Raw genomic sequence first — 27,492 nt, 5'->3', positions numbered from 1 at the left:
AAGATAAAAATATTTATGTTAGCTAAGATGCAGAACTTAATATTAAGTTAGCATGCCAATATAACAAACTCAACAACAGCTGAACAAAGTTGGTGTCATGGATCCCTCTGGAACCTTCATTGTGCACACCTGGCCTCTATTCCCACTGATTAGTATGTTATATGTGTGCTCTGTTCCCTCTCTTTGTCGGTTATTGTTCCCATGTCTGTTGGTGGTGTGTACCTATTGGAAGTAAGTTAGTCCCTCAACATGCTACAAGATGTAGCTGCCCGGCCAGAGCTACCTGCTGCAGAAAGGCCAGATTTCTCCATTACTTTCTGAAGCCAATTTAGCTAGATCTTCTGTCAGCTGCTGGTGTTTATTGACTGAATAATAATGAACAGCAGATATTATAAATGGTTACTGGCACTTTGCTTAGCTAACTTAGCTATTGCTTACACATACAACAATATCCAATCAAGCAATAGTCAGCGCTGATCTGTGCGTGTGTGTTTGTTATTAGCATAAAATGGAGGGACTATGAAACTTGTATAAGCATGAAACTGTATAAAAGGAGTGGACAGACTGAGTCCGGTAGTTGGTCCGTTTGCCAGCTCGGCTTGTTACTTTGTAATAAAGTCTATTTGAATTCACAAGTTCCGGTATCGGAGAAATATGATTGAGCGAATATTTCCACGACACTCTCTCCCCCCACACCCACATCCCTCTATCTGTCAACGGTCAGGAAAAAAAACACTTGAACATTGAATTTAACTGATTTAATCAAAGGGCAGTTGAACAAGAGTGAGCAAAGTTTAGTATGAGGGGGATAAAGTAGTTGACTTGGCAGCCTGTCAGCATGGGATTGGTGCCAACAGAAAAACAACTTCTCCTGATGTATCCTGGAGAGAAAAACCACACGACATGAGAGAAATGGAGAGACACTTTGAGAGCATCATGCTTAACAGGAAGTGTAAACTGGGGTATTTCTTTGAAGGGTGGGGAAGGAGAGGAGGGTCTCAGCTGAAGTCCAAGAATAGTGATATATTTAAAGTGGAAATTTCAGCCTTTTAAAATCTTGAATACAGTACAAGTTTGCATTTCCTGCTGTGCAGAACATTTCCTGCAACAACAGGGTGATCCTACACCTGTATACTGTCAGGATTTGGCCAGGGTTGTTCCGGTTTTTGGTCACTAGATGCCCCCATTGTGCTTTTTGACCTTTTGTTTTCCCTTGATCCCCATTATTATTTGCACCTGTGCCTCGTTTCCCCTGATTGTATTTAAACCCTTAGTTTTCCTCAGTTATTTGCTCTGTGTTTGTATGTTAGCACCCAGCCCTAGTATTCTGTGTACTCTTGTTGATCCCGGTGGACTCTCTTGTGGAATTCTGTTTTTTGTTCTTGTTTATTTATTTTTGAGTATCTTTTGAGGCTTTTTATGCTATACCTACCACCTTGTGGATTTACCTTTTTGTCTTGGAGGATTACCTTTGTTCTTGTGGAATTCCTTTTGAGGTTGTGGAGTTACATGTTTTCTTGAAGAACTTCACTTTTTTACTTCATTAAATACACTGTCTCAAGTACTGCTGTGTCTACCTCATCTTCTGGGTTCTGCCGACTATTCGTGGCTCAGTTGGTTGAGTGACTGTTTCTCACTCCGGAGACCCGGGTTCGTAACTGGGTCATGACAGAAACACAGAGCCAAAAATGAACCCAGAGGCAGCCAGTTCCCAGGACCTTGTTGCCATGCTGTCCCACCACCAGGAGACTGTCCAACGCCACGAAGCCGCCCTGGTTCAGCAAGAGGCCTTAATGGCTAGACATTCTCATCTTCTGTCGGAGATGCTGACTTCCAAAAAGCAGATATCTGATCGACTTACCCCGGCAACAGTTCCCGTCCCAGTACCTCAGATTCACGTACCCATGGCAGTTAACCCCCTGGCTGAACCTCGTCTTCCACCTCCCCAACGGTTCTCAGGTGATCCAAGTGCTTGTAAAGGGTTTCTCACCCAATGTTCTCTCTCCTTCGAGCTGCAACCCTCGTCGTTCCCCACCGACCGGTCTAAGATCGCATATACCATCACCCTGCTGTCGGAAAAAGCCCTGGCCTGGGCTACTGCTGTGTAGGATGCCCATAGTTCCTGCTGTGCCAGCTACTCTGCCTTTGCTGAGGAATTCAAACGAGTGTTTATCCTTGCTGGCTCCGCCGGACCCCATGCAGATTGGACGCATCTCCTGAGAGAGACCGCCGGCTGAGAGAGACCGCCGGATGAGGGAGCGACGCTGTCTATATTGCGGCAAAACGGGCCATTTCCTTTCCACGTGTCCCGGGCTCCAGGGAAACGCTCTGTCCCGTACAGACCGGGGGGAACTGTAACGGGAAACATAACCTCCTCCCATCCGTCCAACTCCCGTCTGCTCATTCCAGTCACCCTTTCCTGGGACAACCACAAGCTTCACCTTCAAGCCTTGGTAGACTCTGGAGCCGCAGGTAACTTCATGGATGGTGTCTGGGCGAAGGAGAATGGCGTTCCCTCTGAAACTCTAAGTGACCCCATGAGGGTTACTACATTGGATGGAAGCCCTTTGGGATCTGGACTTGTCACTCATGTCACTACCTCCTTGCGACTTTCAGTTTCACAACACCAGGAATTGATGAACTTTCATTTGATCTCCTGTTCTTAGTTCCCTCTCGTCCTTGGATACCCCTGGCTTCACAGCCATAACCCTCACATCGACTGGTCTGTGGGCACTATCAAGCAGTGGGGTCCTACGTGCCAAGCTACTTGTATTTTCCCGAATTCCCCGAGTTCTACTCCCGAGTCTTCAGAATCCATCGACCTGACCCGAGTTCCCGAGTGTTACCATGACCTCAAACTGGTATTTAGCAAACAGAGGGCCACCATGCTACCACCCCATAGACCTTATGATTGCCCCATCGAACTGTTTCCGGGCACTTGCCCCCCCAGGGGTCGGATCTTTTCCCTATCTCCACCCGAACAAGCTGCTATGGATACCTACATCAAGGACGCTCTGGAAGCAGGCCTCATGCGTCCATCCACCTCCCCGGCGGGAGCAGGGTTTTTCTTTGTGGCCAAGAAAGACGGTGGATTACGTCCTTGCATCGACTACCGGGGACTCAATGCCATAACCGTCTGTAACCGTTACCCGCTACCCCTTATGGCCACAGCCTTCGAGCTGCTCCAGGAAGCAGTTGTTTTCACTAAGCTTGACCTGCGGAACGCATACCATCTTGTGCGGATCAGACCTGGTGACGAGTGGAAGACCGCTTTCAACATGCCTACTGGTCACTATGAATACTTGGTGATGCCCTTCGGCCTGACCAACGCCCCAGCGGTGTTCCAAGCGCTCATAAACGATGTGCTTAGTGATATGCTTAACATATTTGTGTTCGTTTACTTGGATGACATCCTCATCTTTTCGAGCTCTCTTCAAGAACACACAAAGCATGTCAAACAAGTACTCAAATGCCTCCTAGACAGCCATCTGTACATTAAGCCGGAAAAATGTGAATTCCATTCATCCCGAGTACAATTCCTGGGATTTGTAGTGGAACCCAGTCGAGTCCAAATGGACCCCAGGAAGGTAGGGGCGGTAGCGGATTGGCCCACCCCCAAATCCGTTAAGGAAGTTCAGCGTTTCCTGGGCTTCACAAACTTTTACCGCAAGTTCATCAAGAACTTCAGCTTGGTGGCAGCCCCTCTCTCAGCTTTAACCAAGGGTGGCAATGCAAGGTTTTTGTGGGGAAGAGAAGCTGAGACGGCCTTCCAAGGACTCAAGCAGCGCGTCCTCTCTGCTCCCATCCTGATACTACCGACTACGGATGAACCGTTTGTGGTGGAGGTAGACGCCTCAGAGGTTGGTGTTGGAGCTGTCCTGTCTCAGAGGGGTGAAGACAAGAAGCTTCATCCGTGCGCTTTCTTCTCACACCGGCTTACCCCGGCTGAGAGGAACTACAATGTGGGGGATCGTGAACTCCTAGCGGTTAAGATGGCATTGAAGGAATGGAGACACTGGCTCGAGGGGGCTTCTCACCCGTTTCAAGTGCTTACAGACCACAGAAATCTGGAGTATATCCAGCAGGCGAAGCGGTTGAACTCTAGACAAGCTAGATGGTCTCTTTTCTTCAATCGATTCCAGTTTATCCTTACCTATCGGCCCGGGTCGAAGAATCTCAAACCGGATGCCCTGTCCCGAGTCTACGCTCCTGCCATTCGAGATGACACGGACATGCCTGTCCTTCCTGCTGCTAAGATCGTGGCTCCGATCTCGTGGCAAGTTGAGGATACCGTGAGACGAGCTCAAGCTATCGAACTGGACCCGAAAGGAGGTCCTGCCAATCGGTTGTTTGTCCCCAAGGCAGTGAGGACTCAGGTCCTTCTGTGGGGGCACTCCTCTCGCCTCAACTGTCACCCGGGCGTACCTTGGAGTTCATCCAGCGTAAGTTCTGGTGGCCTACCATAAGAGAAGACGTTGCCACTTTCGTCAATGCCTGCCCCGTGTGCTGCCAGGGCAAATCTTCTCACCTCCGCCCGCAAGGACTCCTTCACCCTTTCTTTACCTGTTCCCCACAGACCCTGGTCCCATATCTCGTTGGACTTTATTACTGGCCTTCCTCCATCCCATGGCAATACTACTATCCTAGTCATAATCGACAGGTTTTCAAAGGCGGCGAGGTTCGTCCCTCTGACTAAGTTACCTTCTGCCAAGGAAACGGCTGAGTTGGTAATTAATCATGTGTTCCGAGTCTTCGGCATTCCTCAAGATATGGTTTCTGACAGAGGTCCCCAGTTCGCCTCTAGGTTTTGGAAGGCCTTCTGCCAACTCATGGGGGCTTCTGCCAGTCTATCTTCAGGGTACCATCCGGAGTCCAACGGCCAAACAGAGAGGATGAATCAAGAGCTGGAAACCACCCTCCGATGTATGACTCGTAACAACCCGTCCACATGGTCGTCCTTCATTGTTTGGGCCGAATACGCGCACAACACCTTGCGCTCCTCCTCCACTGGTATGTCCCCGCACGAGTGTCAGTTTGGCTATGCCCCTCCATTGTTCCCGGACCAGGAGGCAGGAGTCAGAGTGCCTTCAGCCTTGAAGTTCGTCAGACGCTGTCGGCTTATGTGGAGGAAGACCCGTCTTAATCTTATGCGTTCCTCACAGAGGTACCAACAACAAGCCAACAGACGTCGCCGTCCCGGGCCTACCCTGCGCCCCGGCCAGAGAGTCTGGCTCTCCACAAGAGACTTACCACTACGGGTGGAGTCTTGCAAGCTGTCCCAAAAATACATCAGTCCCTTTAAGGTTGCCAGGAGAGTTAACACAGTTTCTTATCGCCTACACTTACCCAGATCCCTTAAGATTAATCCCACGTTCCACATTTCCTTATTAAAACCTGTTGTTTTTTCTCCCCTTGTCCCGGCAGACAGACCTCCCCCTCCGCCTCGTGTCATTGGAGGCCAGCCGGCTTATACCGTCCATCGGATACTGGATTCCCGCAGGGTGCAGCGGTCCTGGCAGTATCTGGTGGACTGGGAAGGCTACGGTCCCGAGGAGCGCTCCTGGGTTCCTGCCAAAGACATACTGGACCCTGACCTCATTCGTCAGTTCAGGGCCCTCCACCCCGAGAAAGCTGGTAGGAACGTCAGGAGCCGTTCCTAGGAGGGGGATTCTGTCAGGATTTGGCCAGGGTTGTTCCGGTTTTTGGTCACTAGATGCCCCCATTGTGCTTTTTGACCTTTTGTTTTCCCTTGATCCCCATTATTATTTGCACCTGTGCCTCGTTTCCCCTGATTGTATTTAAACCCTTAGTTTTCCTCAGTTATTTGCTCTGTGTTTGTATGTTAGCACCCAGCCCTAGTATTCTGTGTACTCTTGTTGATCCCGGTGGACTCTCTTGTGGAGTTCTGTTTTTCGTTCTTGTTTATTTATTTTTGAGTATCTTTTGAGGCTTTTTATGCTATACCTACCACCTTGTGGATTTACCTGTTTGTCTTGGAGGATTACCTTTGTTCTTGTGGAATTCCTTTTGAGGTTGTGGAGTTACATGTTTTCTTGAAAGACTTCACTTTTTTACTTCATTAAATACACTGTCTCAAGTACTGCTGTGTCTGCCTCATCTTCTGGGTTCTGCCGACTATTCGTGGCTCAGTTGGTTAAGTGACTGTTTCTCACTCCAGAGACCTGGGTTCGTAACCGGGTTCTGACAGTATACATTCAGAGAAGTAGGCCAATTATCACAGCAATAGTTGTGTTCACAACTGAAGGGTATAGCCTACATCTGCCTTCAGTGACTAGGAAAAGACGTTGGTTTAGTATACCAATTAAAAGTGTTATTTTAACTTACTGTATTGGCTGATGACTACATGACATTCATGATGATCAGCTCAGATGCCATACTGTGCTTTTCTCCTGCGGGAACACACACACACACACACACACACACACACACACACACACACACACACACACACACACACACACACACACACACACACACACACACACACACACACACACACACACACACACACACACACACACACACACACACACACACACACACACACACACACACACACACACACACACACACACACACACACACACACACACACACACACACACACACACACACACACACACACACACACACACGATTGATGAATTAAGGTCACTAATTATTAAAGATCTCCCCTCACCTGGTTGTCTAGGTCTTAATAGTGCAGACACTAAGCCCTCCACGGTATGAGTTTGACACCCCTGGTCTATAGCTTGACTGGATGTTGTTGTACGTGTAAGCAATTGCTAAAGGACATTTGTGTGAATTCAAACGTTTTATTATATGTTTTGCATTGTTGTCAAACTGATATTTGACACTTATTAATGCCAAAATAATATTCAAAATGGTGAGTCTTTTTTCCTAAACAGGTGGGGCTCAAAACAGCCTTTGCCCCACCTGCTCTGAATGACAGGTTTATGCTGACCAACAGACTGTACCTCTTACTGTACCTTTCTAGAAACACAATGTAATACACAGTCATATCCAGTAGATGGAGTCATTACACAGAGAGATATGACTGATTAAGGTACTTTTCAAGATCTTTACAAAATACTTACATCACTACAAATAATTTTGTGTACCCTAGGGGATGATATTGCGCCAAGCACCATAACCAAACATGCTTAAATCTATAGAAAATATGTGCTACTTCCAGCAAGACATCCTTTACGCCTGAAGAATTTCCCCTTGTCCCTTGCAGCCTTCAGATAATAATGGGTTCAATGGTCTCACACATGCAATTTCCCCATTCACAGTCACGGAGCCATAATTATATGAGATCATAAAACAAGGACCTGTCTGACAACCTCTTATCTGTCTCTCTTCCCAACATCATTACATGCTATTAATTACGTCACTTACATGCTATTGACAAATTTAGGGCAAGGGTTGCTTTGCAGAGACACTTCCGGGATTGAAACATACTCTGTTTCACAGAAACATGGCTCTCTGGGAACATGCTGTTGGAGTAGATACAGCCACCGGGATTCTTTGTTCGTCGTGCCAACAGGAATAAACATCTGTCTGGGAAGAAGAAGGGTGGGGGTGTATGTTTCATGAGTAATGGATCATGGTGTAATTGTAACAACATACAGGAACTCAAGTCCTTCTGTTCACCTGACCTAGAATTCCTTACAAACAAATGCTGACCGTATTATCTCCCAAGATAATTCTTGTCGGTTATTGTCACAGCCATGTATATCTCTCCTCAAGCTGATACCACAACGACCCTCAAGGAACTACACTGAACTTTATGAAAACTGGAAACCATATATCCTAAGGCTGCATTTATTGTAGCTGGGGATTTTAACAATGCAGATTTGAGAACAAAGCTACCTAAATTCTATTAGCATATTCATTGTAGTACCTGGGCTGGCAAAACACTGGATCACTGCTACTCTAACTTTCGCAATGCATACAAGGCCCTCCCCGCCCTCCATTCGGCAAATCTGACCACTACTCTATTTTGCTTCTCCACTCCTATAGGCAGAAACTCAAACAGGATGTACCAGTGACAATGACCATTCCAATGCTCGTCTGACCAATCGGAATCCATGCTTCAAAATTGTTTTGATCATTCGGACTGGGAAATGTTCAGGGTAGCCTCAGAGAATAATATAGATTTATATGCTGATTCGGTGAGTGAGTTGATAAGGATGTGCATAGGAAATGTTGTACCCACTGTGACTATTAAAACCTACCCTAACCAGAAACCGTGGATATATGGCAGCATTTAGACAAAACTGAAAGCGTGAACCAGTGTAGTTATTCCCTCCGCAAGGCAATCAAACAAGCGAAATGTCAGTACATGGAGAAGGTGGAGTCGCAATTCAATGGCTCAGACACAAGACGTATGGTGGCAGGTTCTACAGACAATCACAGACTACAAAAAGAAAATCAGTCACAGACTCCGACATCTTGCTTCGAGACAAACTAAACACCTACTTGCCCGCCTTGAGGATAGCACTGTGCCACCGACGCGGCCCACTACCAAGGACTGTGGCCTCTCCTCCTTCCTGGCCGTCGTGAGTAAGACATTTAAACGTGTTTACTCTCGCAAGGCTGCAGGCCCAGACGGCATCCCTAGCCACGTGCTCAGAGCATGCATAGACCAGCTGGCTGGTGTGTTTACGGACATATTCAATCTCTCCCTATCCCGGTCTTCTGTCCCTACATGCTTCGAAATGGCCACCGTTGTTCTTGTACCTATGAAGGCAAAGGTAACTGAACTGAATGACTATCGCCCCGTAGCACTCACCTCTGTCATCATGAGGTGCTTTGAGAGACTAGTGAAGGATCATATCACCTCCACCTTACCTGTCACACTAGACACACCGTAATTTGCATACCGCCCCAATAGGTCAACAGATGATGCAATCGCCATCACACTGCCCTATCCCATCTGGACAAGAGGAATACCTACATAAGAAAGCTGTTTATTGACTACAGCTTAGTATTCAACACCACAGTACATTGCAACCTCATCATCAAGCTTGAGGCCCTGGGTCTCAACTCTGCCCTGCGCGATTGGGCCTCCTGACAGGCCACCCCCAGGTGGCGAAGGTAGGAAACAACATCCCCACTTTGCTGATCCTCAACATTGGGGCCCCACAAGGGTGCATGCTCAGCCCCCTCCTGTACTCCCTGTTCACCCGTGACTGCGTGGCCATGCACACCTCCAACTCGATCATCAAGTTTGCAGACGACACAACAGTAGTAGGCTTGATCACCAACAATGACGAGACAGCCTATAGCGAGGCGGTGAGGTCACTCAGAGTGTGGTGTCAGGAAAACAACCTCTCACTCATTGTCAACAAAACAAAGAAGATGATCGTGGACTTCAGGAAGGAGAGGGAGCACCCCCCCCTATCCACATCGTCGGGACAGCAGTGGAGAAGGTGGAAAGATTTAAGTTCCTCAGCGTACATCACGGAGAAACTGAAATGTTCCACCCACACAGACAGTGTGGTGAAGAAGGCGCAACAGAAGGCTGTTCAACCTCAGGAGGCTTAAAATCCTCACAAACCTTTACAGACGCACAATTGAGAGCATCCTGTCGGGCTGTGTCACCGCCTGGTATGGAAACTGCACCGCCCACAACCGCAGGGCTCTCCAGAGAGTAGTGCGGTCTGCACAACGCATCACCGTGGGCAAACTACCTGCTCTAAAGGACCGCTACAGCACTCAATGTCACAGGAAGGCCAAAAAGATCAAGGACAACAACCACCTCAGCCACTGCCTGTTCACCCCACTACTACAATCCAGAAGGCAAGGTCAGTACAGGTGCATCAAAGCTGGGACAGAGAGATTGAAAAATAGCTTCTATCTCAAGGCCATCAAACTGTTAAACAGCCATCTCTAACAGAGAAAGGCTGCTGCCTACATACAGACTTGAAATCATTGCCCACTCTAACAAATTGATCACTTGTCACTTTATTTAATGCCACTTTAATAATGATGTCAGAGGAAGGCCCTAAAAGTTGTCAAAAACTCCAGCCACCCTAGTAATAGACTGTTCTCTCTGCTACCCCATGGCAAGCGGCTTCTTAACAGCTTCTACCCCCAAACCATAAGACTCCTGAACAGCTAATCAAAGGGCTACGCAGACCATTCTTTTAAGCTGCTGCTACTCTCTGTTTATAATCTATACATAGTCACTCTAACTCTACCCACATGTACATATTACCTCAATTACCTCGACCTACTGGTGCCCCCGTTAAGGGCTTGTAAGTGAGCATTTGACTGTAAGGTCATAGGTCGAATACCTGTTGTATTCGGCGCAGGTGACAAATCAAATTTGATTTGATGTGTATTTCATACCATCTATTGCATCTTGCCTATGCCGCTCTGTCATTGCTCATTCATATATTTATATGTACATATTCCTATTCCATCCCTTTACTTAGATTTGTGTGTATTAGGTAGTTGTTGTGGAATTGTTAGATTACTTGTTGATATTGCTGCACTGTCGGAACTAGAAGCACAAGCATTTCACTACCTTCGCAATAACACCTGCTAACCATGTGTACGTGACCAATACAATTGGATTTGATTTTAAGGCTAGAGAAGAACATCAACTTCCAGTAATATATTGCTCCTGGGTACATGGGGATAGCCCATACAACTACACCTGTGAGGACATGTCAACATCTTATCTCTTTTCCAAGCATCAGAAACATGGGATTTCCTTTAGAAGTTCAAAGAGGGTCCCTTTTTTATTTTTCTCTTTCGCTTTCGGGTTTTTCCTTCTTTCTTCCATTTTTAACTGTATGGCTGCACTAAAACTATGCTACAGATGTTTGAATATAGCCCGGGTGCATCTTCTGCAGGTATTTTGAGATGTTTTCATTTCTGTCAGCAGCTGCCATGGGGGCTTTATGGTTGAATAAAGAAAATGCGTCATTCTCACCATGGCTACAGGCACACATCGACATGTTGTTTGTTGACAAATGTTCCTTTTTTAAAGGTTTTGATTGTGAATGTGTTATGAGAACATTTGTATGACTGCAATCACTGTCTGAGAGAAACAGGGGGACATGTCTATGTTTCCTTTTCCAGTTTATCTCATCAAAGCCTTCCATGACAATGAAACTTCAGATGTAAATCAATGGTAGCCAGAGCCATATATCTCTGTATATGGTTCTAATTGATGGTGGCATTTCAATAATGGAAGATAATTGGTTTGCTCTTTAGAAACTTCAGTTTTTCAGTGGTCTTTCCTGTCAAGTTGCACACAGCAACCAATACAGTCCTGTGTACTAGGACCATCTTTTCCTCTCTTTTCTTTAATACATGTTTACATTACATTTACCCCCTTTTCTCCCCAATTGGTAGTTATGGTCTTGTCCCAGCACTGCAACTCCCGTATGGACTCAGGAGAGATGAAGATCGAGAGTCATGCATCCTCCGAAACACAACCCTGCCAAGCCACACTGCTTCTTGACACACTGCTCGCTTAACCCGGAAGTCAGCTGCATCAATGTGTCGGAGGAAACACTGTACCACTGGTGACCATGTCAGCATGCGCCCGGCCCACCACAGGAGTTGCTATAGCACCATGGGACAAGGACATCCCAGCTGGCCAAACCCAGCCCTAACCCGGACGACGCTGGACAATTTTGCACCGCTTCATGGGTCTCCCGGTCTCGACCAGCCCAGGATGGGTCTCCCGGTCTCGACCCAGCCCAGGATCGAACCAGGGTCTGTAGTGACGCCTCATGCACTGCGATGCAGTGCGTTAGACAGCTGCGCCACTCGGGAGGACCTTTTTGCGCTCTTTTCTATAAACGTGCTCTATACTAAACCTACAGGTAAAACAGGTGTCTCAGGATGTAACAGGCATTTTCCTCTATGATACATACATTTGTTGTGAAATGGCAAAATGGCACGGCAGACAATCTCTCATGGACAGAATACGTAAACGTAAAAAGTACAAATTACGCAACATTTTAGTTCTGGGTTAACTGAGATTACTGTGGACATAGCAACATTGATACAGTGCAGTGTAGGTACTGTATGTGTACTGTGTAGGATGTTTCCACACTCCACAGGTCCCTTCCTTCACAAACATGACAAATTCCTCTCGTGCAGATTATGTCTATTCATAATCTGCATAATCTGCACCTGTCTATTCATAACAGCAATGCATAAACATTACATTTCATGGACAAATTACAATCTATATTTTTGTTGTATGATGAGTTACTGTATGTTTGATTTTCTTACAATAGCAATACTGTAACATATTTTGGACTAAGTACACATAGCAGTACTAATAATAGCTACTGCATGTAGCCCATAAAATATCTGACTCCAAAGGAAATACTTTCTTTAGGAACCCGAAGGAAATAATTCTGCTGACAGAAAAAAAAGACTAAAAGCTGCCCCACCTTGATACATTGCACAATATTGTCTTAAGCTCTCGTCAATATACCTGGGCAATGCCTAGAGTGTCTTGAAATGTTTATAAGAAAACAGATTTCAAACAATTAAGTGGTTAAGAATAACTGAAAGAGAGAGAGAGAGAGAGAGAGAGAGAGAGAGAGAGAGAGAGAGAGAGAGAGAGAGAGAGAGAGAGAGAGAGAGAGAGAGAGAGAGAGAGAGAGAGAGAGAGAGAGAGAGAGCGATATATATATATAGAGAGAGAGAGAGAGAGAGAAAGAGAGGGATAGGGAGAGGGATAGGGAGAGGGAGAGGGAGAGGGAGAGGGAGAGGGAGAGGGAGAGAGCCTTGTGGGCAGGCTCTAGATTTCCCTCTATTTAAAATGCAATCATCGCCCTACTTGTCATATGTGGGGCTTTTGTCTCTCTTGTCTGTGAACCATCTACTACACTACAACCATCACTCACTGGAACAGGCACAGTGACAGACAGGGTTAGCTACAGACCAGCCGCCTGCCTCACACAGCTAGAGTACAATACCAAACCAGCATACCTGAAAGAAGACATCTCCCAACCAAACTTTGAACAGACTTCAGCACTGTAGTTAGGTCGCAGGACTGGGAGTAAAGATGATTTTAACCAATATATTGATGGTGTCTCTCTATGGGCTCTCTCTGGCCCAAGGGGAAGGAATGGAGAGGATCCAGGAATGTAAAACCAGATGCTCCAAGGTAGGAAATCACCCTTCCTGTATCTTTCTGAGGTAACACTGTTTCTGTTTCAAACACTTCTCAAGTGTCTATGAGCAGCATAGCTGCTTTCACTTTGAATACTACTGCTAATATGATTACTATTGCTTCTACAAACTGACTACAGCTTAACTACAAAACAGAGCATGCTGTACTGTTGACAATAATCAGACGTGAGAGTAGTGTTTGTCATACCATGACCAATAGGTTGTAGTATCAGTGTATCATATTTTCCCTCTTGCACGTAATTGAACCTTGACATCACATTCCCTATATATTCTGAGCAACCATGGCAACCAAACAAAGTAAAGGATTATAATGATTCTGTAGTGTTGCTACACCATTAGAGTTCATCACTTCATTTGGCAGTGGCTCTGACTATACTCTGACTGAACTTTTACATTTAATACAGTGAAACACAGTGGCTGAGTGTAGGACATGAAGAGTTATCACTTAGGTGTGTTGACCATTTGAAACTTCAATATTGTGATGAAGTTTAACGATTACAATACGACCCTATATCACGCACTGGATAGATTCTTAACTGGTGGTTGGAGACCCAAATTGGGTCACGGGAGGCTTTGAAAGGGTAGCTGTGTTATTTAAAATCTTGATATAATATATTTATATGAAATATATACTCCATTCTGAACTTTAATGACTAATCCCAGAATCAGATATAAAGTGTGTAAAATAATTTTCAAAAGTATTTAACTTTGAAAAATCACATGCAGTATTTTAAGAGCTACAAAATGTAGGATCTTAATTTCATCCCTCTTCTGTTGCTGAGAACTTTCCATGAAATGCAGACTTGTACTGTATTCAAGGTTTAAAAAGGCTCCTAAATTTCAGAATTTCCACTTTAAAATGTCAGACTGGTTTTGCCCAAATGAAAAATGTCAATCAACCGCTACAAAATTTTTCCATGAATTACAATCCATATAATAATTGAAAGTTCCTGTTGCTGCAGGACTATTTTCCTGCTCTACTGTAGCTGTAAACTGGATCAAATTAAGATCCTACATCTGTATTAGCACCGCTAGCAAATTTGGTTGATTTTGTGATCCCAACATTCATCATCAAGAATATGAGCTATAAAATAGTTATTTCTGGTTGCTTGTCAATGTTATCTGGCTATCTCATTGATCCTGCTTTGTAGTATACTCCTCTGTTAGCCTTGATACTTTCTGCCTGTGTTCGCATCAGAGGCTGATGGGAGGAGCTATAGGAAGACAGGCTCATTGTAATGGCTTGAATGGAATAAATGAAACACATCAAACATATGGAAATCACATTTGACTCCGTTCCATTAATTCCATTCCATCTGTTACAATGAGCCCCCCCCCCCCCTTAACCCCCCCCCCACCAGCCTCCTCTGGAACCATTAAGCTATTAAAAAATATTGAAAACAATAATCTGATGAAATATTGAATTTGGTCAGCTACCTTCAGACTAGTCTCGGAGCGAAACAACTGACATGTATGTGTTCGTGAGAGACTCACCTTTCAATAGAGGGGTCATATTAGTGTGTAGCCCAAACTGTTCGGACGCTGCAGACAGAAGTATGCAGATAGGCTGTACGGACTTCAGACGAGTCCCGTGATGCTTGTGAGAGTTGTAGACCAAAACTGAGAACACCATCGTGTTCGTGAGAGTCTCATCGTTCCATAGAGGAGCATTTCCATTCGGATGCTACAGACGTTTTCGTGAGAAGACCGAGTTTCATGGTCTGAAAAACACCACTTTAGCTCTGCCAACTTTCACAGCAGATGCTGGTCTCTGAGCATTTCGTATTATTATATTATGTAAATCTGAGCGACCTCATTTAGTATGATATGTTACATTTAAAATGTTATGTATTAATTAGCAAATGTCCATCAACCATTTTGTATTATATGTTACGAATTGCAATTTGCAAAATGTACAATACTTTCTAATTAGCAAAAGTTCCATATGTTACTAATTTGAAAAACATATGATATGTTACAAATTCTAGCTAGATGGATAAAGTTAGCTAGTTGGCTCACGTTAGCTAGGCTAGGGTTGAGGGTTAGGGGTTAGAGTTTAGAAGTTTGGTTAAAGGGTTAGGGGAAGGGTTAGCTAACATGCTATGTAAATTCAGCAAAAAATAAACGTCCTCTCACTGTCAACTGCATTTATTTGTATGAACATAACAAGATTCAACAACTGAGACATAAACTGAACAAGTTCCACAGACATGTGACTAACAGAAATGGAATAATGTGTCCCTGAAAAAAGGAGGGATCAAAATCAAACATAACAGTCAGTATCTGGTGTGGCCACCAGCTGCATTAAGTACTGCAGTGCATCTCCTCCTCGTGGACTGCACCAGATTTGCCAGTTAGTGCTGTGAGATGTTACCCCACTCTTCCACCAAGGCACCTGCAAGTTCCCAGACATTTCTGGGGGGAATGGCCCTAGCCCTCACCCTCCGATCCAACAGGTCCCAGACGTGCTTAATGGGATTGAGATCCGGGCTCTTCGCTGGCCATGGCAGCGGAGATCACACACAGAACGAGCAGTATGGCTAGTGGCATTGTCATGCTGGAGGGTTATGTCAGGATGAGCCTGCAAGAAGGGTACCACATGAGGGAGGAGGATGTCTTCCCTCTAACACACAACGTTGAGATTGCCTGCAATGACTACAAGCTCAGATGCTGTGACACACCACCCCAGACCATGATGGCCACTCCACCTCCATATTGATCCCACTCCAGAGTACAGGCCTCGGTGTAACGTTCATTCCTTCGACGATAAATGCGAATCTGAGACAAAATCGCGACTCGTCAGTGTAGGGCGCTTTTTGCCAGTCCAGTCTGGTCCAGCGACGAGGGGTTTGTGCCCATAGGTGACGTTGTTGCCGGTGATGTCTGGTGAGGACCTGCCTTATAACAGGCCTACAAGCCCTCAGTCCAGCCTCTCTCAGCCTATTGCGGTTAGTCTGAGCACTGATGGAGGGATTGTGCATTATTGGTGTAACTCGGGCAGTTGTTGATGCCATCCTGTACCTGTCCCATAGGTGTGATGTTCGGATGTACAGATCCTGTCCAGGTGTTCTTACATGTGGTCTGCCACTGCGAGGACAATCAGCTGTCCGGTCCTGTCTACCTGTAGCGCTGTCTTAGGCATCTCACAGTACGGACATTGCAATTTATTGCCCTGGCCACATCTGCAGTCCTCATGCCTCCTTGCATAATGCCTAAGGCACATTCACGCAGATGAGCAGGGACACTGGGCATCTTTCTTTTGGTGTTCTTCAGAGTCAGTAAAAAGGCCTCAAGTTTTCATAACTGTGACCTTCATTGCCTACTGTCTGTAAGATGTTAGTGTCTTGTTCATTAATGTTCATTAATTTTAATTAATTAATGAATGTTTATGGTTTCCATGAACAAGCATGGGAAACAGTGTTTAAACCCTTGACAATGAAGATCTTTGAAGTTATTTGGATTTTTACAAATTATCTTTGAAAAACAGGGTCCTGAAAAAGGGATGTTTCTTTTTTTGCTGAATTTAGTTGCAATGTAGCTAACAAGTAGTAAGTAGTTGCAAAGTTGCTAATGACCTAAAAGGCAAAAGTTATCTGTGATCAGATTTGAACTCACAATCTTTGTGTTGCTAGACGTTCCCATTATCCACACACCCATCCATCCTACTTCAATTTTTGCCTTAAGTAACAACCTGTCTTATGTAACCATACCAAATGTAACGTATCATACTAATTTGAGTGTCCCGGATTTTACGTCTAGTTTATGAGACCAGGATATTGGCAGGGGTTATAGATTGAGATGCAGCCCATGCAAAAAAAACATATCTTTAGCTTAAACTGACTGATTTTGATGGGGATTTTTAATTATTATGCCAATTGGATTTACATGTATTCAAACCCTTTGCTATGAGACCGGAAATTGAGCTCAGGTGCATCCTGTTTCCTTGAGATGTTTCTACAACTTGATTGGAGAGCACGTGGCAAATTCTATTGATTGGACATGATTTGGAAATGCACACACCTATCTATATAAGGTCCCAGTTGACAGTCCATGTCAAAGCAAAAACCAAGCCCCAAGGTCGAAGGAATATTCCGTAGAGCTCCAAGACACGACTGTGTCGAGGCACAGATCTGAGGAAGGGTACCAAAACATTTCTGCAGCATTGAAGGTCCCCAACAACACAGTGGCCTCCGTCATTCTAAAATGGAAGAAGTTTAGAACCATCAAGACTCCACTGTAATAAACTTCGTCTGTTGTTTGGAGAGAGTCAGACCGAAATGCAGCGTGTAGGTTACTCATGACTTTTAATGAAGAAAATACGGTACATGAAATAACTGAAAATACGAAAACAACAAACGAGTGAAACTAATTACAGCCTATCTGGTGACTAACACAGAGACAGATACAATCACCCACGAAATACAACGCGCACTCAGGCTGCCTAAATACGGTTCCCAATCCGAGACAACGAGAGTCAGCTGACTCCAATTAGGAATCGCCTCAGGCAGCCAAGCCTAACTAGACACACCCCTAATAATACACACTCCCAATTAATACAAACCCCAATACGAAATACAACATATAAACCCATGTCACACCCTGGCCTACCCAAACATATAACAAAAACACAAGATACAATGACTAAGGCGTGACAGAACCCCTCCCCTAAGGTGCGGACTCCGGGACGCACCTCAAGAGCATAGGGAGGGTCCGGGTGGGCGTCTGTCCATGGTGGCGGTTCTGGCTCGGGACGTGGACCCCACTCCATAAATGTCCTAGTTCCTCCCCTTCGCGTCCTAGGATAATCCACCTTCTCCGCCGACCATGGCCTAATAGTCCTCACCCTGATCCCCACATAACTGAGGGGCAGCTCGGGACCGAGGGGCAGCTCGGGACCGAGGGGCAGCTCGGGACAGAGGGGCAGCTCGGGACAGAGGGGCAGCTCGGGACAGAGGGGCAGCTCAGGACAGAGGGGCAGCTCAGGACAGAGGGGCAGCTCAAGATAGAGGGGCAGCTCAGGACAGAGGGGCAGCTCAGGACAGAGGGGCAGCTCGGGACAGAGGGGCATCTCGGGACAGAGGGGCAGCCCGGGACCGAAGCAGCCCAGTACTGAGGGGAAGCCCGGTACTGAGAGGGAGCCAGTACAGAGAGGAAGCCTAGTACTGAAAGGAAGCTCAGTACTGAGAGGAAGCTCAGGCAGGTAGTAGGCTCCGGTAAATCCTGGCTGGCTGGTGGACCTGGATGATTCAGGTTGTCTGGCCGATCTAGAAGATCTTGGCAGACTGGCACTTCTGGCGGATCCTGGCAGACTGGCACTTCTGGCGGATCCTGGCAGACTGGTGACGCTGGGCCGACTGGCGGCGCTGGGCAGACAGGAGACTCCGGCAGCGCAGGAGAGGAGAAAGGCTCTGGCTGAGCTGAACAGGCGGGAGACTCCAACAGTGCAGGAGAGGAGAAAAGCTCTGGCTGCGCTGAACAGGCGAGGCGCACTGGACGCGCTGGGCCGACTGGGAGCACTGGCGGCGCTGGGCAGACAGGAGACTCCGGCAGCGCAGGAGAGGAGAAAGGCTCTGGCTGCGCTGAACAGGCGGGAGACTCCAACAGTGCAGAAGAGGAGAAAAGCACTGGCTGTGCTGAACAGGCGAGGCGCACTGGACGCGCTGGGCAGACTGGGAGCACTGGTGGCGCTGGACAGACAGGAGACTCCGGCAGCGCAAGAGAGGAGAAAGGCTCTGGCTGCGCTAAACAGGCGGGAGACTCTGATAGCGCAGGAGAAGAGAACAGCTCTGGTTGCGCTAAACAAGCGGGAGACTCCGGCAGCGCAGGAGGGGAGAAAAGCACTGGCTGCGCTGAACAGGCGAGGCGCACTGGAGGCCTGGTGCGTGGTGCTGGAACTGGTGGTACTGGCGCGAGGACACGCACAGGAAGCCTGGTGCGGGGAGCTGCTACCGGAGGACTGGTGTGTAGAGGTGGCTCTGGATAGACCGGACCGTGCAGGCGCACTGGAGCTCTAGAGCACCGAGCCTGCCCAAGCTTACCTGGCTCGATGCCCACTCTAGCCCGGCCAATAGGAAGGGCTGGTATGTGTCGCAGCTGGCTCTGCACCCGCACTGGAAACACCGTGCGCTCCATAGCATAACACGGTGCCTGCCCGGTCTCTCTAGTCCAACGGTGAGCACAGGGAGTATGCGCAGGTTTCCTACCTGGCATAACTATTCTCCCTTTTAGCCCCCCCCAATATTTTTTTTGGGGTGACTTTCCGGTTTCCAACCGCGTCGCCGTGCTTGCCTCCTCATACATGTGCCTCTCCGCTTTAGCTGCCTCTATTTCCTCCTTGGGACGGAGATATTCTCCCGGCTGCTCCCAGGGTCCTTGACCGTCTAATTCCTCCTCCCATGTCCAAATCTCCAAATGATGCAGTCTCTCCCATTGCAACTGCTCTTCACGATTAACAGGGAGAGTAGGCTCAGGTCTATTCTCTGACTCAGCCACTCTCTCTCTGCGCTTTCCCCCTTTACCTTCGGTTTTCGCTCTGTATAGCAATGCTTTCCTTCTCGATTCCATACGTGTATAGCCCTCTTCGCATTGCTGTAGGGAATCCCAGGCGGGCTCCTGCACTCGCTCTGGGTCGGCCGCCCACCTGTCGATTTCTTCCCACGTCGTATAATCCTTGCTTCTGTTGTCCATAACGTCCACCTTCAGATCCTGCCAGTTCACACGCTGCTCGGTCTGTGAATCGTGGTGGGTGATTCTGTAATGAACTTCGTCTGTTGTTTGGAGAGAGTCAGACCGAAATGCAGCGTGTAGGTTACTCATGACTTTTAATGAAGAAAATACGGTACATGAAATAACTGAAAATACGAAAACAACAAACGAGTGAAACTAATTACAGCCTATCTGGTGACTAACACAGAGACAGGTACAATCACCCACGAAATACAACGCGCATTCAGGCTGCCTAAATACGGTTCCCAATCCGAGACAACGAGAATCAGCTGACTCCAATTAGGAATCGCCTCAGGCAGCCAAGCCTAACTAGACACGCCCCTAATAATACACACTCCCAATTAATACAAACCCCAATACGAAATACAACATATAAACCCATGTCACACCCTGGCCTACCCAAACATATAACAAAAACACAAGATACAATGACCAAGGCGTGACATCCACCAAGAGCTGGCTGCCCAGCCAAACTGAACAATCGGAGGAGAAGGGCTTCGGTTAGGAAGGTGACCTGATGGTCACTGACAGAGCTCCAGAGTTCCTCTGTCTAGATGGGAGAACATTCCAGAAGGACAACCATTTCTGCAACACTCCACCAATCAGGCTTTTATGGTAGAGTGGCCAGACGGAAGCCACTCTTCAGTAAAAGGCATATGACAGCTCGCTCAGAGTTTGCCAAAAGGCACCTAAAGACTCTCTGGTCTGATCAAACCAAAATTGAACTCCTTGTCTGAATGCCAAGCGTCACGTCTGGAGGAAACCTGGCACCATCCCTACAGTGAAGCATGGTGGTGGCAGCATCATGCTGTGGTAATGTTTTTCAGCAACAGGGACAGAGAGACTAGTCAGGATTTGAGGGAAAGATGAACGGAGCAAAGTACAGCGAGATCCTTGATGAAAACTTGCTCCAGAGTGCTCAGGACCTGAGACTGGGGGTGAAGGTTCACCTTCCAACAGGACAATGACCCTAAAAGTTTCTTATCGATCAAATCCATTTAGCGGAATCGATTCGACAACATCCGGGGGAAATGGCAGAGAGCCAAATTCAAATTAAATTACAACAAATATTAAACTTTCATGAAATCACACATGCAATACACCAAATTAAAGTACACTTGTTGTTAATCCAGCCGCAGTGTCAGATTTCAAAAAAGGCTTTACCGTGAAAGCAAACCATGCTATTTTCTGAGGACAGCACCCCATCAAACAAAGACAGACAATCATAATTCAACCAGCCAGGCGCGACACGAAACTCAGAAATAAAGGTATAATTATTGCCTTACTTTTGACGAGCTTCTCCTGTTGGCACTCCAATATGTCCCATAAACATCACAAATGGTCCTTTTGTTCGATTAATTCCGTCGTTATAAACCCAATATGTCAATTTATTTGGCGCGTTTGATCCAGAAAAACACTGGTTCCAACTCGCACTACATGACTACAAAATATCTCATAAGTTACCTGTTATATTTGTCCAAACATTTCAAACTTTCCTAATACAACTTTAGGTATTTTTTTACGGAAATAAATAGATAAAATAAACTGCGTTCAATACCGGACAAAAACAAAGTGAAGCACGTTCCAGGTCGCACGCACCAAAACATTAGAGTGCACCTGGATTGACACAGGAAAATAACAGGGCTACTTCATCATTTCTCAAAAGAAAAACATCAACCAATTTCTAAAGACTGTTGACATCTAGTGGAAGCTATAGGAACTGCAGGCAGTTTTCTATTAAAACGGGCTTGCCATAGAAAACCAATGGAAAACAGATTAACCTCAAGAAATGTTTTCCCTGGATGGATTGTGCTCGGGGTTTCGCCTGCCAAATCAGTTCTGTTATACTCACAGACTTTATTCAAATAGTTTTAGAAACTTCAGAGTGTTCCCTATCCAAATCTACTAATAATATGCATTTCCTAGCTTCCGGGCCTGAGTAGCAGTTTACTTTGGGCACACTTTCATCTGGACGTGAAAATACCGCCCCCTATCCCAGAGAGGCTAAGCACACAGCCAAAACAACGCAGGAGTGGCTTCGGGACAAGTTTCTGAATGTCCTGCCAAGTTTCTGAATGCCCCCGCCAGAGCACGGACTTGAAACCAATCAAACATCTCTGGAAAGACCTGAAAAAAGCTGTGCAGCAAAGCTTCCCTTCCACCCTGACAGAGGTTGAGATTATATGCGGAGAAGAATGGGAGAAACTCCCCAAATACAGGTGTGTCAAGGTGTGTATGACGCTAGAAATGCAGTGATGAAAGCCGATGGGATTCCCAATCAGACACGTTTGTTCTACATGTGGTGTGGATTTCAAAAAGACAAGAGTTTTCTTTTAGATGCTCATCTATCTAGAATGAGAAACCCATTTTAATTAGATCAGATGGGTGTGTTGTAACTGTTGCCAAATGATGACATTAACATATATTGCTAAGAATGTGAGAGTAGGATGACTCCCCTGACTTCAAAATATTTGTATTTCTAGACAGACCGCAATTTCTGATACCATGATGCATTCTGATCACCTGGCTTGTTCTTGTGTCACGAAACTAAATACCACATTTATCAGATAATATACTGTACCTGGCCAATACAACAGATCAAAGATTTTAAAACCAAATTCCTATTTAGTGCATTTTGGTCTTTGTAGGGCAGAATATAATTGTGTGTGTCAGTATCCATAACCTTGCCAACAGACAAAAAATATCAGTGGTTCACCAATCAGGGCCTTGATGGGCTTGGCAACAGCAACAATGTGTAATTACATTTTTCGGGGGGAGAACTTTTCTTTGGGAGAATCAGGCGATGTCCTGACAGCTGACACACAAATGTTCCTGCATTATTCTCCTAACCCTTAGAAAACTGGACGCAAATGTTCTTGAAACTTCCCATGAAACGCGTCTAGAACATTGTTGTATATTCTGAGAACATTGTAACCACATTCTAGATATATTCTGTTTGAGGGAATGTTCACACAAACACAAACATGCTAAAAAGGTTCTCAGAAGGTTTTTGCTTACATCATGTACCCCTAACTAATGGAAAACTGGACAATACAACATTAGGGGAACATTACGGGTAATGTTACAAAAACAAACTCTCTCCCTAGAATTGTTAGCCGGAATAGTGGCCAGCTGGGCTTGTTTTTTGTTGTTGTACTGCACAGCTGGGGTTGTGAGTACTCTGTTAAGTGTATAATGTGTATAAGTAGTATAACGTGTATATCAATTGCATAAATAAATATCTTACATTGTCTTTCATCTTCTCTCTGCAGGGCCTCCATTGCAAAAGTAAAACCCACTGTGAGTGCATTACAATATACCCATTACAAACAATGTTGTTATACTCTGTGTGTGTGCTTGATTGTGTTGACAATGACACTATGGTAAATCTCTGATGGGTCCTGTGATCAGATATAAATTGATGTCTGAAATACATTTACAATACAAGGATCCAGTTCCAATGTTTGAGGTATGGGTGGTCTGAGTGATACAACTTTTGCAGGTTTGTTCATTGAAGCATGGACCCCCCATACAGTACAATAGTCATAGTCCAAGTAGACTAAAATTTCATTTGATATCTCTCATCTGATAAGGTAATAGTCAGGGCTTTCGCATGAGGTATGAGTAGAGTTGACTCCTTTCTTCTCATTACATTGATGGCTGTTAAATATTGCTGGTTGTTGTATATTTGTATACATTTGTCCTGAAAGTTTAGCTATTTTGAACGTGAGTAAGATTTCCAATGAATTTATTATGGAAAAAAGCTTGAACTTGAATACATCCACTGACTTTAACCTCCTGTTTCCCCATACAGATTCCTTTGCCCCATGCAGGACCCAGAAAGCAGGCCTCAACACCAGTGTTGTCTTCCACAACGTCAGCCTGTCCACAGTGATGAGGTGTGAGGGGAAACAGAAGTGCTCTCTTCACTTTCGAGTTCACACTGCTCTTCAGCTCAGTGGTAGGTTGGGCTCTCTGTTTTCCCCTCACACCTCATCACACCTCATTGCTATCACTGTAACATCAAAGGTATTATCTAAGAGAGTTTCAGAGGGTGTCAGAATATGAATGTCAGCTGTTGCTAGTAAATAATTGATTTCATGAACCTTGTTTATTAAGCTACAGTTGGACAAAAAAGTATTTAGTCAGCCACCAATTGTGCAAGTTCTCCCACTTAAAAAAGATGAGAGAGGCCTGTAATTTTCATCATAGGCACACTTGAGAAAAAAAAATCCAGACAATCACATTGTAGGGTTTTAATGAATTTATTTGCAAATTATGGTGGAAAATAAGTATTTGGTCAATAACAAAAGTTTCTCAATATTTTGTTATATTCCCTTTGTTGGCAATGACAGAGGTCAAACGTTTTCTGTAAGTCTTCACAAGGTTTTCACACACTGTTGCTGGTATTTTGGCCTATTCCTCCATGCAGATCTCCTCTAGAGCAGTGATGTTTTGGGGCTGTTGCTGGGCAACACGGACTTTCAACTCCCTCCAAAGATTTTCTATGGGGTTGAGATCTGGAGACTGGCTAGGCCACTCCAGGACCTTGAAATGCTTTTTACGAAGCCACTCCTTCATTGCCCGGGCGGTGTGTTTGGGATCATTGTCACGTTTCATCTTCAATGCCCTTGCTGATGGAAGGAGGTTTTCCCTTAAAATCTCACGATACATGGCCCCATTCATTCTTTCCTTTACACGGATCAGTCGTCCTGGTCCCTTTGCAGAAAAACAGCCCTGATGTTGTTTCCACCCCCATGCTTCACAGTAGGTATGGTGTTCTTTGGATGCAACTCAGCATTCTTTGTCTTCCAAACACGACGAGTTGAGTTTTTACCAAAAAGTTATATTTTGGTTTCATCTGACCATATGACATTCTCCCAATCTTCTTCTGGATCATCCAAATGCTCTCTAGCAAACTTCAGACGCTGGACATGTACTGGCTTAAGCAGGGGGACACGTCTGGCACTGCAGGATTTGAGTCCCTGGCGGCGTAGTGTGTTACTGATGGTAGGCTTTGTTACTTTGGTCCCAGTTCTCTGCAGGTCGTTCACTAGGTCCCCCCGTTTGGTCTTGGCCATAGTGGAGTTTGGAGTGTGACTGTTTGAGGTTGTGGACAGGTGTCTTTTATACTGATAACAAGTTCAAACAGATGCCATTAATACAGGTAACGAGTGGAGGACAGAGGAGCCTCTTAAAGAAGAAGTTACAGGTCTGTGAGAGCCAGAAATCTTGCTTGTTTGAAGGTGACCAAATACTTATTTTCCACCATAATTTGCAAATAAAATTTTGTCTGTCATAGTCTGTCATAGTTGAAGTGTCCCTATGATTAAAATTACAGGCATCTCTCATATTTTTAAGTGGCAGAACATTGGTGGCTGACTAAATACTTTTTTGCCCCACTGTATATGTGCTAACGTGGGCTATTTTTAGCACTTTTCTGGGATGCTTGATTGTTTTTATTGCTTACTGGGAAGCTTATCAGAGGTAGACATGCTCATGTTATTTGTGTTAGTGCTGCACACAGTGTACTTCCTACCTTGGCACACCGCCTCAGTGCTAACAGTATCACTCTTGTTCATAGGCACATGATTACCGCATACAAAGCCTGTGGGATCAGCAGAGGCATTCAGAGCAGTAAGAGGGACATCAATTAAGTTACTTACATTGTGCCTTTCAACACCGCTGGCATAATGTACATTTTCTGAAGCATTATGACAACTCAGCGGCACAATGGTAGGGATAAATGAGCTGGGCTTGGATCATTGATAAGTAATTGTCTCAACGCAGCCTTAAAATGCTGTGGAAGGATTTGGGATCTGAATGATTTGGGTGGATCCCTTCCTATTTACAACATAAGCTTTGTTTCCAGAAGGTATTAAAATTGTCAATAAATGTTACATCCACAGAGCTGCAATAGTCTTGTAGACAGTAATGGAGGGTTAAAGGTCGGCTGAACCGTTCAAATGGGGGGTGGGAATTAATGCAAATAGTCTGGGTAGCCATTTGATTAGATATTTAGGAGTCATATGGCTTGGGGGGTAGAAGCTGTTTAGAAGCCTCTTGGACCTAGACTTGGTGCTCTGGTACCGCTTGCTATGTGGTAGCAGAGAGAACAGTCAATCAGCCATCCTTTTTAATGGAGTTTGCAAGTGTATAATTCTGTACACTTCAGGGCCTGACACGCCCCATAATTCAAACCACAATGTTTGTACATCCGCTAATTAAAGTCAGCCAACACGTAATACCTGAATGTCAATATGGAGTCAACATTCAAGTGTAATTTAAAAACAAATGTAAACCATTTAGAAATTGTGCTACTAATGCACAAACACTTCTCGTAAAAGTAATCATGTTTTTGTTTTGGTTAGCTTTTGGAAATTGTAGAAATAAAACATTTTCCTTCTTCAGAGGTTCCAGCTAGGCAGGCTAACGTTAGTCAGCTAATTCATTTTCTAGCTATCATACAGTAGGCATATATGAATAATTATATAGTTAATATAAATAGCATGCAATCATTATTGACTGTAGTGCATAAAAAGCACCCACAAGCTACCGGTGGCTGAAAACACAATCTAACGAGTGACACATTTCCTGGCGAAGGTGGTCCATTTAAAAAACAAAATTCCTTCCTCCCTCGCCCCTTGCCCTGCAAGTGTAAGCTCGTCAGACATAGCATGTCATAGCATGTCATCAGAAGTGTCCACTTAATTTGAGAGCTGAGGGGAGAGGGTGTTTCTGTTAAGTTTTTGGAATGCAACCTATGTTGTGAAAACAGCATACCACTGAAACCAGATAGACCACTATGAACGGAGCCATAGTAGGTACTTCCATAGTCAGTTCTGTACAGCTGAGAACGAGATGGTGGCCTGAGGGGGGAAACCCCTGCGATAATATCTTATCTGGACCTTTGATTCAGGGTCACGCTGCTTCCTGTAGCGCATGTGACATGCACGTACGCTCACACACACACAGGTTGAAGGCAGCCAATTCAGGAAGTGCTAAAATTTAAATATGAAAAATTTCTGACATCTAAAAAGGTTTTAAATAAATAATGTCTACTTTTCAATTTATTGAGAATAACTGTTTTTGATTATTGAAATGTCATATTTGTTTACTTCCTGAATTGTTTACTTCCTGAATTGACTGCATTCTATTTGAATTGAGCCCAACCCTGACACACACACACACATATGTAATTATGATACTTGTACTGACCCTGTATAGCTTGCATTCTCGTGATTTCTTTAATGCTACTTTTCCTCAGAGCACATCCATGGCGTCTCCATATGCACTGTCACCGCAGGGATGATGTTGGAAATCTGTAGGCTCGTCAGCTTCCCCAGAGTAGCCAGAGCGAGACTGGAGGGACAGCAGGTACAGTAGTACACTACCACACCATGCACCCTACCATACTACAAACTACTACCAACTACTACAGAGAGACTGGAGGGACAATAGGTACAGTCAGATATTTTTTGTGTGTGTGAACATTACACTTTGTTATAATCAAAGCCAAGCAAAACATTTCTGTACTTTAATGTGTGCTTGTGGCAACAAAAACAATTC

General features: G+C 45.2%; 1 protein-coding gene and 1 long non-coding RNA gene across 5 annotated transcripts in view; one reads left to right on the top strand and one right to left on the bottom strand.

Moving 5' to 3' along the window:
- Window positions 1-743: 743 nt before the first annotated feature.
- On the bottom strand, window positions 744-27,285 carry LOC123994737. Of its 2 annotated transcripts, none has more exons than XR_006831700.1 (4): window positions 27,142-27,285; window positions 7,423-7,584; window positions 6,346-6,410; window positions 744-881 (listed from the first exon to the last, which is right to left on the bottom strand). It is a non-coding gene; the product is annotated as an uncharacterized LOC123994737 (long non-coding RNA). The 2 variants fall into 2 exon arrangements; XR_006831701.1 differs by lacking the exon at window positions 27,142-27,285 and adding an exon at window positions 12,994-13,198.
- Window positions 12,795-27,492, top strand: part of il17rel (interleukin 17 receptor E-like) — a 41,932-nt gene continuing 27,234 nt past the window's right edge. Inside the window, exons 1-5 of one of the 3 annotated variants that reach the window (XM_046297679.1) lie at window positions 12,795-13,171; window positions 23,196-23,223; window positions 23,738-23,884; window positions 25,508-25,560; window positions 27,191-27,300. In XM_046297679.1, coding sequence (XP_046153635.1) covers window positions 25,512-25,560; window positions 27,191-27,300 — 159 coding nt within the window. In that variant the 5' untranslated portion in view covers window positions 12,795-13,171; window positions 23,196-23,223; window positions 23,738-23,884; window positions 25,508-25,511. Of the gene's footprint in view, window positions 13,172-23,195; window positions 23,224-23,737; window positions 23,885-25,507; window positions 25,660-27,190; window positions 27,301-27,492 lie in introns of those variants that run through there. The other 2 variants (XM_046297678.1, XM_046297680.1) reach the window with 2 other exon arrangements.

Source organism: Oncorhynchus gorbuscha, linkage group LG14 (genome assembly GCF_021184085.1).
Source record: "Oncorhynchus gorbuscha isolate QuinsamMale2020 ecotype Even-year linkage group LG14, OgorEven_v1.0, whole genome shotgun sequence".
Classification (NCBI taxonomy): domain Eukaryota; kingdom Metazoa; phylum Chordata; class Actinopteri; order Salmoniformes; family Salmonidae; genus Oncorhynchus; species Oncorhynchus gorbuscha.
This window is presented reverse-complemented; position numbering and strand designations above follow the sequence as displayed.